The sequence below is a fragment of the Condylura cristata genome, unplaced genomic scaffold (assembly GCF_000260355.1).
Source record: "Condylura cristata isolate star-nosed mole 26May11 unplaced genomic scaffold, ConCri1.0 scaffold00003, whole genome shotgun sequence".
Classification (NCBI taxonomy): Eukaryota; Metazoa; Chordata; class Mammalia; order Eulipotyphla; family Talpidae; genus Condylura; species Condylura cristata.
Window position 1 is genome coordinate 32,090,845 of NW_004567104.1, and position 14,677 is coordinate 32,105,521.

General features: G+C 44.7%; 1 protein-coding gene across 3 annotated transcripts in view; it reads left to right on the plus strand.

Annotated features, from left to right (window-relative positions):
• The window catches only part of MYLK (myosin light chain kinase), a 236,412-nt gene extending 221,735 nt beyond the window's left edge, over positions 1-14,677 (plus strand). For 2 of the 3 annotated variants that reach the window (XM_004675148.2, XM_012733783.1), the window contains 5 exons: positions 226-378; positions 2,751-2,874; positions 8,332-8,461; positions 9,909-10,040; positions 12,637-14,677. In XM_004675148.2, coding sequence (XP_004675205.1) covers positions 226-378; positions 2,751-2,874; positions 8,332-8,461; positions 9,909-10,040; positions 12,637-12,884 — 787 coding nt within the window. In that variant the 3' untranslated portion in view covers positions 12,885-14,677. Of the gene's footprint in view, positions 1-225; positions 379-2,750; positions 2,875-8,122; positions 8,462-9,908; positions 10,041-12,636 lie in introns of those variants that run through there. The other variant, XM_012733786.1, reaches the window with a different exon arrangement.

Here is a 14,677-nt window from a genome sequence, read left to right on the forward strand (position 1 = left end):
CCCCAAATGCACAATGAATGCCTGAGAGGAGGCCGGGCCACAAAACCTCTAAAGAACCACTCCCTCTCTTCCTTCTGAAGCAGGTGCTTGGGAGTTTGGAGGTGTGGGACTGTGCCAGCCCTCACCTTTGACTTACTTAGCACTCCCTTTAGGAGGAGATTACCTCACTCTGCCCTCCTGCCAACCTCCCTCATTCACCCTGTTCGCCTACTCTTATCTCCTCAGAGTCAGTGGACTTTCCCCTTTCATGGGTGACAACGATAATGAAACCTTAGCCAACGTTACCTCAGCGACCTGGGACTTCGACGACGAAGCATTTGATGAAATCTCTGATGATGCCAAGGATTTCATCAGCAGCTTGCTGAAGAAAGATATGAAGTAATGAAATTTCAGTCTTTTCCATTTCCCCACTCCCTGGACCAGTGTGTGGAAAGGTTTCTTCTGCCTGACACAGCTCCCTCACCTGAGGGGGAGGGGGGTGTTTTGAGTAGGGGAGGGGCCTTCCTGGGCCCCTGCTCTCTGGCTCCAGATGCTCTGCTCATCTCTAGAAGCACAGAAACCTCGCTTGAGAAGCAATGCCTGATGGAGTGTTATAGGGAAAGTGGCAGCCCTGAGTGACATTTTCTTTTCTGTGACAGTGTGGCCTGTGGAAGCCCAGCTCAAAGCTCAATTCCACTTTTGGAATTCAAGGAAAGTATATCATTCATGGATCCTGACCATATCCCCAGACTACTCTGGCTTGATGTTGTTGTTTTATATATCTAAATTAATTAAGAACTACCTGTCCGGATATGGCAGCCTTCTTCTATTACTGGCCAAAGTTAGTCTGTGGTCGCAGCAGACTGGACTCTTGCGTCTGTCTGCTCCATCTCTGTCCTCCCGACACTGCAGACCGTGAGGTTCCCCACCTCTGCCTTGGCGGCTGCCTGCAGCTTCCCAGTGGTCAGTGAGTGAATATTTAAAACAGCTATGGACAGACGAGGGCCTATATGTTCAGGAGTGTGGACAACCTGGTCAGGCACACATTAAGTATTTCAGTGACAGAAGGATGGAGCTTGGCATTATAGTGGAGACGGAGGGGATGAAGTGAGGTTGGAAACACCTTAAATGTGACTAGACAGAGTTTGCGAGTGAGGACTGTCCTGGTTAGGGGAACCAGCTAAATAAAAGCAGGAGGTGAAGGCCATGTATATAAGGGGAGCTGCCTTCCCCGGGGTAAGAGTAGTGGGAGTGTCAGGTGAGAGCATTCAGGTGACCAGAAAGGCAGGGCCGGCTCCACAGGCCTGAAGGGGTTGTATTTGGCAATAGGAAGCCAGAAGCTTTGCCCAAGGAGGGTGGTGTTGAAATTGGCTGTGAGCCAGGGGCATAAGGGGAGGGTCAGGACAGAGGCTGGGCAATGGCCAGGGAACTTCACAGTGGAGTGCCTGTCTACTTGAGTCCCAGGGCTCCCTGAGGCTGCAGGTCACCTGGCTCCCCTCTGGGAAATCCTATTTGGGACAGGAGAGCAAAGTGGTCAAAGAAGCAATTCTGAAGGTTTTCTCAGGTGGTTCTATTTTCTCTTACCTAACCACCACTCAGTCCTTTAAGCCATCACAGGGCCCACCACCTCCCAAGGCTGCATTCCACACCCCTTGCTGGTGAGGTCTTTTAAATCCGATGCCCAGTCTTTGTATCAATAGACATGACCCAAGGAGCATCTGAGGGGCCTAAATTCCCTAACAATTTGAGGAATCCTTATATCCAAGATGCCTCAGGAATAGGCAAACCTCTTTCTTAATAACTCTTTCCAAGAATGGCTTTTATCAATCACTCTTCACTAACCAAAGAGTTGGTAAATGAGGAGCTGGGTGTACCCTCTAATTTTCATCTAACCTTCAACTAGCTCAATAATGTACTGTGTCGGCCTAACTACTCCCCTAAAATGAGTGATTTCAAGTATATCAAGACACTAGATTTCCATAAACTCTTAAACTCGGCATATCTGCAGCCAGAGATCTCTATCTCCCAGCACTTTCTTAAGTGTTTTTCTATAATAAAAATACATGTAAGTATATATAAATTTGAAAATACAAAGACATTAAACTAATCCATAACCCCTTTAGCTAGAGAGCACCATAGTTTACTATACTCAACTACTCTCTAGTCAGTTTTCTATGTTTGTATTTGGCTCTTTGGATTTTACTGGTCCGGTGACAATTAAGGGCAGTGGCCCTGCAATATTTCTAGCTTCCCAGAGGTTTCAAAAAGATTAATGAGTTTCAGTGCCTTTCTAAGGTTGTCATAATTCATAAGGTTGCATGAGGGACATAATTCATAGGTTGTATGAGGAACATAATTCCTTAAGTTATAACAGGAAAAGCCTGCTACTCAACCACACCATAAGATGAGACTAAAGTGATGCTTGGACATTTGGCCCAAGGCTTCACTCCCCCCACACCAGAGAGGGAGACAGGAGAATTAGTTCTCTCCAGCCCCCCTGTGACCTTGGACTGTCCAGAGTTGTCTGCTCCCAGTACTTACCCTACCTAGCTCCCAAGGCACTCTAGTTTCTTTCTTAGTGGCCAGGCCTTCTTAACACTGTTTCACTGGGTGTAGTAAGATAACCCAGGCCAGGCGAGGGAAATGATCAAGAGCACAGTGAGACTGAACAGAGTGGATGGACTGGGGAGCTGGGTGAGACCAGGGACAGGTGACCAGCAGTCTCTCAGGCCCCTCCTGCTCAGAAATCCTCTGATCTCTGCCTCCATCAGAAACCGCCTGAACTGTACCCAGTGCCTTCAGCATCCGTGGCTAATGAAAGACACCAAAAACATGGAGGCCAAGAAGCTCTCCAAGGACCGGATGAAGAAGTACATGGCAAGAAGGAAATGGCAGGTAATGAGGGAGTCACTTTGGACTGGGCCCCTCACATTTGCTTTATTCACACCAACCTCATTACAACTTGCCCTCCACTCCAGGAAATTTTCAGTTTGTTTCTGAAGTAACCCTGGGCCAAGACTGATACATCACATCTGGTGGCCAGGGATTCTGGCAATCTTGGAAAATGCAATCTCTTTAAATGTAAGGCTTGATGGCCTTACATTTCTTTACCATGAAGAAGGAGGGTGCACGATCAAAAGAGAGAGACCCCATCGCCACCCTTGAGATAGATTTTATGTTACCAGCTACATGGCGTTGGGCAGGTAACTTGACCTGGATCTGCCTTTTGTTCTCACCTGTGAAGTGGGAATAATGGTATCAACATCATGACCTTGTTGTGGGAATCATGAAGTAATCTGCATCTAGCCTTCAGCACACTGCCTGCTCACATACTGAGTCTTCAAAAATGACACAAGTAGCTAGTCCATATGGGGGACTGGCGTAAACATTCAAAGCACTCTTTATGTGTTCCTCTTCAGTCGCAGGAGATGGATATTATTACCATCCCCACTTTTCAGACAAACTGAGGCAGAGAATGTTTAGGAGAGCCATCCAGGACTACTTGGGTAGTAAGTAGGAAGGCCAGGATTCAACCCTAGAGCCTGTATCCCAAACACACAGCTTTAATGAGACACAAAATTGCCTCTGATTGTTAGCAGGTGGATAAAGTACTCATCCCAAACCACAGAGAAGCTGTCATCTATTTTATTTGTATTACCACTGTTAGTATTATAAAATTCCTGAGCTACTGGAGGGTGTGTGGTTTCCATATGCCAGGAATGTATAATGCAAAAGGGAACTAAGCAGATAGACATAAAAGGACATACTGCACATCAAGAATTATAAACGATCAGTATATCTCTCCATACCCATATAAGTGAGTGTAGACAGAAAAGGCCTGTCACTCCAGAGCTGATGTGGTTGTGAGGAAATGGCCGGAGGCGGGAGCTGGATCTTGGCCACGGAACATGGGCTGGAACCCAGAGAAGAGCAATAGCACCCACAGAGGAGAAAGTACTGAACGGGGACCTGTGGCACTGAGCGGCCTCCTGACAGCAGCAGGATCTTTCGTGTGAGTGGCTGGGCACTCAGAGCTTGCCCTGATGGCAGAGAAAAGGGAAATTACCGATTTAGGGGCAACTGGACGCATAATTTGTGACATAGGCTCATCAATGCAGTTCCCTGGAAAAAATACAATTTCACACAAAGGTTGAGAGGAGAAAGTAATAAAAGGACTGCAGGTGTGTGGGTTACCATCCCATACATCCCTAAACTGGAAGTCCCCACAGTGTGAGTCAGCTTTTGGTGATCACTCCCTCCCCACCCCCACTCGGACACACACACACACACACACACACACACACGTTTAGGTGGATCTCCTGACCTCCCTCTAGAGCCAGGTGAGTCGAAACACTTCCCTGCTTACACTCTGAGACCAGGATCCAGTAATGTCAGCTTTCTTTATCATCCTCTGGCCAATAGATCTCAACAAAACAGCAATACGCTTGGATCAGATGGCGTGCTGGGGTGGGAGTGGGCTGTCCTCGGAGCTGCAGCCCACTGGATTCGCTTGGATGAGACTGGGGAAAGGAGCAGCCTTATCTTATCAGGGTTTCTGGGGAGAGTGACACATCTACTGGTGAACAAGAGCCAGGATAGTGTCTAGACCCCAGGGATAGGCAGAAAAGAGAGACAGAAATGGGAGAAGTAAATGGGATTTTTCAGCCACTTGGGTCCGGAACCGCAATACATGCTGATATTTAAATCACTGATTTTTTTTTTCATGTTGTACACAGTGTTATCTGTGATATCATAGGATTTCCTGTAAGTGAGAGAGGGAAGGGAAAGGCAGAATTTCCACTGAAATACTTTAATACTTTGGCAGCTTTTGGAAGTGGTTTTTCCACAAAACAGTCCACAAAATCCCATTCAACACATAATAGCTCTAAAGCATAATTCCACTGGGAATAATTTCACTGCATCTGACCGTCTTCTGCCATGTTGCTTCCGTAGGAATGTGTTTGCACATCTTTCAGTTCCAGGTGCCAAGATCTCCAGCTCCCCTGGAACAGGGAGTTCCCTCTTGAGGTTCTGTGTGGTTGGGCAAGGTGGAGTGGAATGGAACAGAGTGGGGTGGACTGTGGTGGAGGGAAGGGGCAGGCAGGAGCCCTGAACTCTCTACAGCTGCGTTAGAAGAGGTTCTTGTTAGCCCTGCTGTAATTTTCATAAAAGACTCAGGGGAAGGAAGTAACATGGGAACAAATCCTATAAATAAGATAATGACTGATCATACTATTAATCTTAGGATGAGAATTTTATATATATGTATATATGTATACATTTCATTTGTATCAAAATGATTTTCAAAGGATGCGCGGGTGAGTATCAGCGGCAGAGGTAGACGTGATGAGCAGGGTCATAGACCCTCTGCATGTATAACTGGGAGCAGAGGGCTAGGACTGGAGACCTGGGAGCAGCCAACTTTACTTCCCAGACACCAGCAACTGGACCTGAGGACTACAGGGAAGAATGCTTATGACACAATGTAGCACAGAGTACGCTTGGCCACCACAGTTGGATAACATGCCCTTGCTGATGGCCACTCATGCAGGCCCATGACAGCCGGCTGACTCTAGAGAATCAACTGGCCTCCTTTGCCAGGTCCTCTCAGCTTTAGCATTGAGAGACCCTCATGCTGGGAAATCTCAGTCCTGGGCAAGCCGGGCTGGCTGGCTGTCATCACCGCCTGTCCCAGAAGAAGGAGCCTGTCCTGAATCAGGGTACCAGCCCTGCCCTCCTGGAACATGGGGGCCCACCATGGCGATGTTCTCAAACAAGAAAAGCTTCCTGAAAACAAGGGTGCAACTTAAAAAGTTTGAAACTTTGCTGTCCTGATGTTCCAAAATTTCTAAAGGTCTTGCCTTATAAAGCAGCCACCAATTCTCACCTCAAAAACATGAAGCCAGAAGTCTAGGACATACAGGTATATTCCTCTCCCAGTTCTGACGAATATCTTCCCTTTCAACTTTTTATTCAAACATCAGATTGCAAACATTGAATTCTTAACCACTTCTTACATTTCTCCTCTTTTAGAAATGACATGTTGTATCACCCCCTCTGATGGAAAAGATTCCCTAGATGTGACTTACTCATTAGTCCATGTGGATTTGCTTCCTCCAAAAATATCGTGACTCTTCTATTTGCCTCATTCTGGTGGCTTCATATTAGTTATTTTGTTAGTAGAAGAAGGAACACATACTAGTGAAGACAGTCCTGGTCAGTCCCCACTATATGTTTAGAGTGAGGGAACTTGTGAGCCCCGGAAGGTATTTCAAAGTCCACATTCACAGTCATGAGTCATCATCTTTCTATAGAAAACCAGAACTGCAGGAAGATCGGATGTTTCTGATCCAAGGACATGAGACCCAGAGAGGGGCACAGACTTGCTCAAGATCAGTGGTTCAAGAGCTCACCTGTCCATCATGGAGGACGAATCCTCAGTTTATAGATCACTAGGTCAGGGCAAACCAATAGGTGTTGGACGCAGGGAAGGGAGAGCTGAGAGTCCAGCTGATTAGGAAATAGTCTGCTCTGCGCGCACGCCGTGGGGGGCCGTTGATGCTGGCAACACGTCTTACCCTTTCCAAAGGTCAGGCTAAGCTCCCCTGGGAAGAGCTGAATCTCTCTACACTGCAGCTAGTGCAACAGGTAGATCGGTGATGTCAGCAGGGGCAGCTTCTCCCGCAGGAACCCGCAAGACCGCCGGTGGTCTCAGGCTGCCGGGTGCTCAGCCGCACCACACACCTATGCGCGCAGTTCACTTGTCAGTTGGCATCTCTCACCTTCTGTCACTCCTCACCACCTCCACCTGGGCTCCTGGGGCTCTATTCAGAGTGGCCCAGCTTCACTGTGGTAACAGGGCCACACTGCACAGTGATGTGTGCAAGAGGGCAATGGCCAGATGGCAAGCAAGATGAGGCAGCTGTCCACATGGACTAATGAAAGTGCGTGAAAATAGCCTGCTATAGGCGACTTGTGACAGGACAGAAAAGGGGCTGTCTCCACTTAGACCTGTCTCTACCTTCTTCTCTCCTCTTAGTCTCCCTTTTCTGTTCCCTCTTTCCCTCTCTTACTCTATCTCTCTCTGCCTTATTCTCTATGGTTCTTTAGTGCCCTGATTCTTTTTACTTTCAAAATAATCCACCTTTTTACTGGCACATTCTGGATTCCCAGATAGTTCAAAATCTGGAAATACTTGAGTGTGGGAAGTGAATTTAGGAGGAAAATGGCATTGCCGGAAATGGGAGATCCAATGGGCAAGTGCTAGACATTTGCCCATGAATAGGCTGTTTCCTTCACTCTCTCCCGAGAAACAAGCAGTCTGTGGTGACATCTGGTCTCTGGATGCCTGAAAAAAATGTTTTGGGTGCAGAGGTGGAGAGAGTTATGTCTTAATTTCTTATCTTAGTCATTCCATTGATTTTAGAAAAAGAATAAGAAACTTTCTGAAAGGTCAGGGGCATAGACACAATGAAACATTACTGGGAATTTCTTGGCTTCAGTCTTGTGCTTGGTAGGATTTTTTACAATGCAAAGAAAATTTCTATCTTAAATTCTGACATCCTTTTCAGACCTTTTCAAAAATAATACCCTATCCCAAAGTGCCTCCTCTCAGAACAGCAAAGTACTGTTGCTTTTCATTTCCCCGGGCTTCCTTTTTATGCCTGAGTGTGTTGCATGAAAGAACATCCCTCCCGAACCTCGCTGACATTCATAGACTTGTGCTGGGCCCTGCAAGTTTCTTGAAATCCCTTAAATTTCAGAGTCATAAACAGTGTTAAAAGAAACCCCAGAGGTAATCTTGTCCAACCCTCTCCTTCTACAGAAAAGGAAACTGAAGCTAAGAGGTTAAATGACTTGCCCAAGGGCAATACTTCTTCTTTTTTTCTTTTTTCTTTTTTTTGCATTAGGGCCTGTGGGATCTCTAGTAACTATCTTCCTGACCAATTAAAATCCTATCACTAGCATTGTTTTAGGAGAAACAGCCCTAGTGGGCCCTGTCAGCAATAAGTCTTTGGAGCTGTCTCAGCCTGCAGTTGCTTTATATAAACTATCCCTTTTATGGGAGTTGAAGCACAGTATGAAAAGGGTTTTTGTCTCATGTTGACCTTGTTTAGTCACATTAACGCACACATCAGTTCCAGGCCCCATTCCATTCTCTGAACATCTTCTGACACGCTGATAGTGCAGAGCAGAGCAAGGTTGGGCTCACTCGCCAGGCAGGACCTCCGCATTCGGAGGCCCCTTACGAGGGACAGCAACTGCCCCTGGCCTGAGCCCTTCACCCCGAGCTCCTCTGCCCCCTGGAACCAGGGACAACGCCTGAGTCCACCCCCGGTGTCTGTTTTCCAGAAAACAGGCAATGCTGTGAGAGCCATTGGAAGACTGTCCTCTATGGCAATGATCTCAGGGCTCAGTGGCAGGAAATCCTCTACAGGGTCACCCACCAGCCCACTCAGCGCAGAAAAGCTAGAATCGGAAGGTAAGTAGCTCCAGGAAGATTTTCTTCAACCAGTTGGTAAGAACGAATGGGTGGGGGCTTGGGAGGCATTTTGAGGTTTGGAGGTTTTAGACTATTTTTTTTATAATACAACCTACACGGATAGAATTCAGAACAGCTTTAAGTTGCCCTGATAATTAATACATTTAGTAGCTTTTAAAAAAGTGTTTCTCCTGAGGTTTAACCGCTTTCTGAGAAAACGTTAGATGTTTTCCACTTACCTCTTCCTTGTATTTTTCTTAAGACTTAGTAAAGACGACTCAAAGTCTCCTTCTCATGACAAATTGATACTTGTGTATTGTGGGAAACAAAGTAAAAAAGTCACATGTAATAGTATATATTTTTAAAGATCTCTTAAAATAAATGTTTAAATATCCATAAAAGTAAAAGATCTTTCTTAACTGTATCTTCATATTTTTCCTAATTTTTTAAACAAAAATTAATTCAACTAGTCCATAGTGGGGGCCGCTTTTCACAATGCTGAGCCATGTCATTTGAACTGGTTAGACTGATGGGCAAGGCCCCCTCCTGGAGATCAATAAGGTTAGTTCCCCTCTGTCATGCAGATGCTGCCCTATCTGTCTCCTCAGTCAAGGTCTCAGCCTCTTCCTGCTTCAGATACATGCAGGGTCTGGCCCTTATCTTGAGGTGCCTCATTTGACCAGAAATGCCTCCACTTTATGCTGCTGGGGCTTTTGGTGTCCAAAGGTGAGGAATTAGGTCTAGATCCCATTTTTCACAAAGGGAGGGTAGTTGGCAAGACCCCTTCTTTGACTGTTCTTATGAGACTGTAGACAGAATCATCAGCAGAACATAGACTTGCCCTCTTAAGCTATTCCTGCCACTCCCCACATAACACAGAAATAGCCTGGAGGGTCGGGAGAGGCGACAAGATCCCCCTTGTTTTCCCTAGGCCAATCCCAGATCCTGCTCCGCAACCATATAACATGAAGGCAGCATAGTGTAGTGAGCAGAACTAGCAAGTTCCAGATGCCTCTGTGACCTGGCTCCTCCTGTCTAAGGGGCAGGTGAAGGGCCTGCCACAGAGGGTGGACCAAGGGGTACAGAGAGCTCAGGAAGGCTAGTGTGGTTCCGTCCTTCATAGGTACCCTTGCATGTATCCTGAGACAGATGAAATGCAGCCAAAAATCCTTTTTAAAAATTATTTCTTTTCAATGTGTCAGCATAAGGGAAGGGGAGAAGCCAAACATTTCCCCACTTTGGGCACAGTGCTCTCCTCTGCCAAAGCCATTTGGCCAGTGGCCAACCTGTCCCCAGGAGAAAGATGTGTGTATGATTCAGTCCTCTAAGCTGCATCTTTTGCTAAATTATAATGACACTTAGAAAAATAAAGTCAGCTTTTTCTAAATTAGGAAAGAGGAGAGAACATGAAATGAAGAAATGACCACATCTCTCCTCTGTCTTCTAGAAGATGTCTCTCAGGCTTTTCTTGAGGCCGTTGCAGAGGAAAAACCCCATGTAAAACCCTTTTTCTCTAAGACCATTCGCGATTTAGAAGTGGTCGAGGGAAGTGCTGCTAGATTTGACTGCAAGATTGAAGGTAAGTTGTAGCTGTTCTTCCTTTACTGCAAAAGGGTATAGTTGCCTGGGGGGGGCCCTACTCTGCTCCTGGAGTGAGGTGCTGTCTTAGACTGTCTGGGAACCATTAGAGTCAGCTAGTCTATGACGGGTGAGTCAGCAGGGAAGGCCCTACAGCCTTCTACACCACTCTACCCCTTACGGTGAGTGCCTTCGGGGACTCACTGCATATGAGAGTTTTGCTCCTTCATCACCGGTGATTACGTGAGAACTTACTTAGCTATGGAGCGTGCTTAATAAGATGAGTGTTGCAAACTTCTAGAAAACATGTGATTTAACCACAAGAGGCTCTCAAGGGAACACTGGCACAAAGGGTGGAGTCATGGCTCACTGCACATCAGCTCAGTTGGGTGGAGATCAACTGGTGTGGGAGTGTCAGGATTGGGGTTCTGCTAAAAACCTCAGCCGTGAGATGGTACTGAATACCCTAGGTGGCTCTAGGGATTCTGGGGCATGACACATGCAAACAGGGGGAACGTTTTATGTCTTTTAAAGATGTCAGGTGGTCAAGGGAAAGATGGTGGGCAAAGGGAGAACAGGTTTTGGATCAAACTAAAACAAAGATGCAGTGTGACTTTAATCTGAGAGAAGCCGTGGTCAAAGTACTTGAGACAAATCACACAGCTGGTGCATCTCCCCAGAGCCTGCTTCTCTACCTGCCAGGAATAGTGTGGCCCTGGAGGCGTGAGTTGCTGAGTTCCAGAGACCTTAAGGATCTTAGCATAGTGCCTGAGAAATCAGCAGTGTTGCCCACACAAAGAGTACATTTCGGCACATTGCCACATTCTAGAAAGATAACAGCAAGATAAGACAGGGCCTAGTGCTATTGCCTTTGAGCTTGTCACAGGCCTGTGCCAATCAGCACAGATGCTTATCTTCCATTTTTGTCTGACCAAATAAAATACAGAAGTTCATTAAGAAACTTTTCCAAGGTTGCATAGCACAGGACCACAATCCAGAAAATCTTGCCTCCTATTTTGTAAGATTCCCCAGCAATACAGTAGATATTTACCTTTTGGGTCAAGTAACTGAAAATTAGCAATGAAAAACAGTTTTCCCCCGTGCCATATTAGCAAAATGCCTTGCATTTTATACTTTCCCTTTTTTCACTCAATAATAAAACAAAGTGGAGGTGCTGCCTTGTGGGAGTGCCACCTTGGGGGTCTGCTGGGCCTCTGCTTGTTAATTCTTCATCATCAGTGTCTTCGAGCCCCTGAAGTTCTTTCCTTTGTTTAATTTTTAGAAATTATTGTAACACAGTGATCCTCATCTTTGATTCACTTTCCTCTTTGGGATTGTTTCTTTGGTATTTGCAGAAATTTAGGGAATGGAAGAGAAATGAAAGCTCAGGGTGCTACTCTAGTAAAAATAAAATTCAACTTGAAGTGAAAATTAGAATTCTTATTTTCCTTTTAAGGTTTTATTCTGGTTGAGGTTACAGGTTGTTTTATTGTTGTTGCTGTTCTGTAAAAATGCTACAAAATTTAAGAACAAGTCTGTTGGAATTCTTTTATACATATTTTGAAGGTATGTATCATAGGTGTTTATAAATAGATCTTGTATGCTCTTAGTATGAACTCTGCAGAGACATAACTAATGCATAAAATGAGGCTACTCAGTGTGGTCAACTTCCACTTACCTACAGACTTTGAATCAAACTTTCTTTTTTTTTTTTAATTTAGAAATATCAGTTCCTCTAAGCTATGTTTTACATACCTGCTTTCAACTTTATTGAGTTTTAATTTACACACCATAAATGTACCTATTTTAGGTGTATAATTCAATAATTTTAGTAAATTTACAAAGCTGTGTATTCATTACCACAATCCAAGTTTTGAACATTTTCATTGCCCTTCAGAAATCACTGTGTCCATTTATGCTCTCACTTTTTATTTAAGTTATGTTCAACTTTTATACAAGATAAAATAAATTTCTATTCATCCAGGAAACTCTAATATTTTACCCTAGGTGTGGAGTGGGAGAGTGGGAGTCAGGGTGGTGGTCCGGCAGTGTGTGGTATTTTTTTTTTCAAAGATTTATTTATTTTATGCATACAGAAGTGGGGTATAGGCCAGAGGTGTGGAGGCAGGGGGCGGGGAGAGGATTCACCAGAGACAGAGTGGGAAGCAGAACAGGTAGAGCCACTGAATACACTGCTGAGGGGAGCAGTAGGCTGGTCAGGAAAGGTCTACCACACCATGCAGGTCACCTCTCTAGCCAGGAATTGAACTCATGTCACAGTGGCTTCGGAAAGCTTCATACTGCTGTGCTTTCACTTGTTGCACCACCAAGGAGGGCCTGGTGCTTGGTATTTGTAAAAAAGTGGGAGGTGGTATACTGGGAAGTAAGATGACTGTAAAATACCTTATTTGGGGTTTCAGATAGTATTTACAGCAGATACCCATATTCAAATGTAAATATCAAAACAGACACAAAAGCTATAATTTGTTTATCCTTCTCCCTTAATCAATGGGGGTAGCTTAGGAGTGGATTGCATGAGACATTAAGAAATTCTGAATAATGGTATCTGCAACTTGTGTTCCCTCTCTGTGATGTAGGTTACCCAGACCCTGAGGTGGTCTGGTTCAAAGATGACCAGTCCATCAGGGAGTCCCGCCACTTCCAGATAGACTACGATGAGGAGGGGAACTGCTCATTAATCATTAGCGACGTGTGTGGGGATGATGACGCCAAATACACCTGCAAGGCTGTCAACAGTCTTGGAGAAGCCACCTGCACTGCAGAGCTCATTGTGGAAACCATGGAGGAAGGAGAAGGAGAAGGGGAAGAAGAGGAGGAAGAGTGAAACAAACCAGAGAGAAGCAGTTTCCAAGTCCAACTAGAAAGACTCTCTGAGGTTCGGTTCCAAACAAACAAACAAATCCAGATATTAAAAGCACCTAGTGTGGTAGATTACCTAGTTAGGCCATCTGGGGGTTGACTCTTCAGCACCAGCAGCTGATACTAGCAACGTTTCTGATGGGCATTCATTCAAATTAGTGGGCACCTTAAGGAACCATTGCAGCTCGTTTTATTTTGGAAAATCACCAGTAACTTGCCTGACTGCTTGATTTTAGAGAGAAAGTAACCAAAAGAAATGTTAATCCAGAATGTCATAAATTCCCCAATTGAAAGTGCTCACACAAAAAATAAGGTCCTGAAGCCACCCGCTCAGCGCAGAGGGTCCCTGGGTCTCTCCCCCAGCTCCTGGCTCCTGGGTCTGCTCCAGGACCGCAGCACTTCATTAAAAAGCAGATGAGCCATTTTAGCTTCTAAGGCACATTTTATCCCAAAGTATACTGCAGATACTCAAACATGTCATTTCTCTCCCCTGTTCTACTGTCAGTTTTTCTGGATCTGACCCTGCACGGGTTTAGGCATGAAGGACATTGCACATCTTAGGTTCTAAAGACGGTTCCCTGCTTATGGCTCTGGCTTCCTTGAGAAAATAGAATCTCCTTTCTCCCTAAATCAGTGGGAAAGCTAAACTTATCCCCTCTTTGCAGATTTCTAACAGCTTCAGACATTTTTATAAGAACCGTGAAAAAAATCTTCGCTAATGTCCTTTTCCTCTGCAACCAGGATTCCTACCTACATGCACTGTTGCAGAACAGCAGCTGAGGAGGTAGGGGGCGGGGAGCGGATTTCTTGTGTCTGAATGTTTGAAAAATCAGTTAATGGAAAAGTGAGCTTTAATTATTTATTGGCCACTATGAAACAGATTTCAACGGATGAAGAGTTGTAGAACTGCATACACTTTGGTGTCTCCTTCCAGATAGTCTGAGTTGACCACACCACCATTCTGAACACTCTCCAGAGAACTCTGCTATTTCTGGGTCCTACCATTTTCTTCCATCCAATGTGCATCCATCATGCCTTACCCCCAACTTTGAAATATATTCTTAGACCTGATAAATGCACTCAGACTTGCATCATTAGGAATTTTTAATTTACTTTCACTACATTGGCACTTAAATTTGTCTTTAATCAACTTTTTGAAGGTCATAAACAAAGACCATAAACTGATATGCCTAGTTCATTTCCTTTGTGTGTGTGTGTGTGTATGTGTGTGTGTGTAGCATTCCAAATACTTTTTCCTTTTCCACTGTTTGTAAATGCAACCATTTAATAGTCAAGGGGCATTCTAATAGTCCCGTAAGAAACAATTTAAATGACTTCAGTGCAATCATACACAGTATCAACATTAGAATTTTGATATTACCTAGTCTTGTGTTAGCTTCCATTCTACTTTTATCTGCTTTTTACTGCTAGTTTCAAATTGCCAGTATTTTTTGTTTTTGCTTTCTGAGCAGTTACATTTTTTTTTCATAATAGCCACAGTATTGCCACTGTTTATTATAATAAAGGGTTTTTAATTTGATTTAGAGCATCCAAAGCTTTTCTTCACCACTTTTGTGTTTAACTATAATCTTTGTGTGCCTGTATGTTGTGTGTGCATGTGTGGTGTGTGTTTGTTTACAGACTTTTAATGCCTTCTTGAAATTGTGTTAATGTTCTCCCAGTTTGTTATGCCATCAGAATGGTAAATGAGAACAGTGCAACTGTAGTTAGCTCACAATTTTTAAATAAAGGTTACCA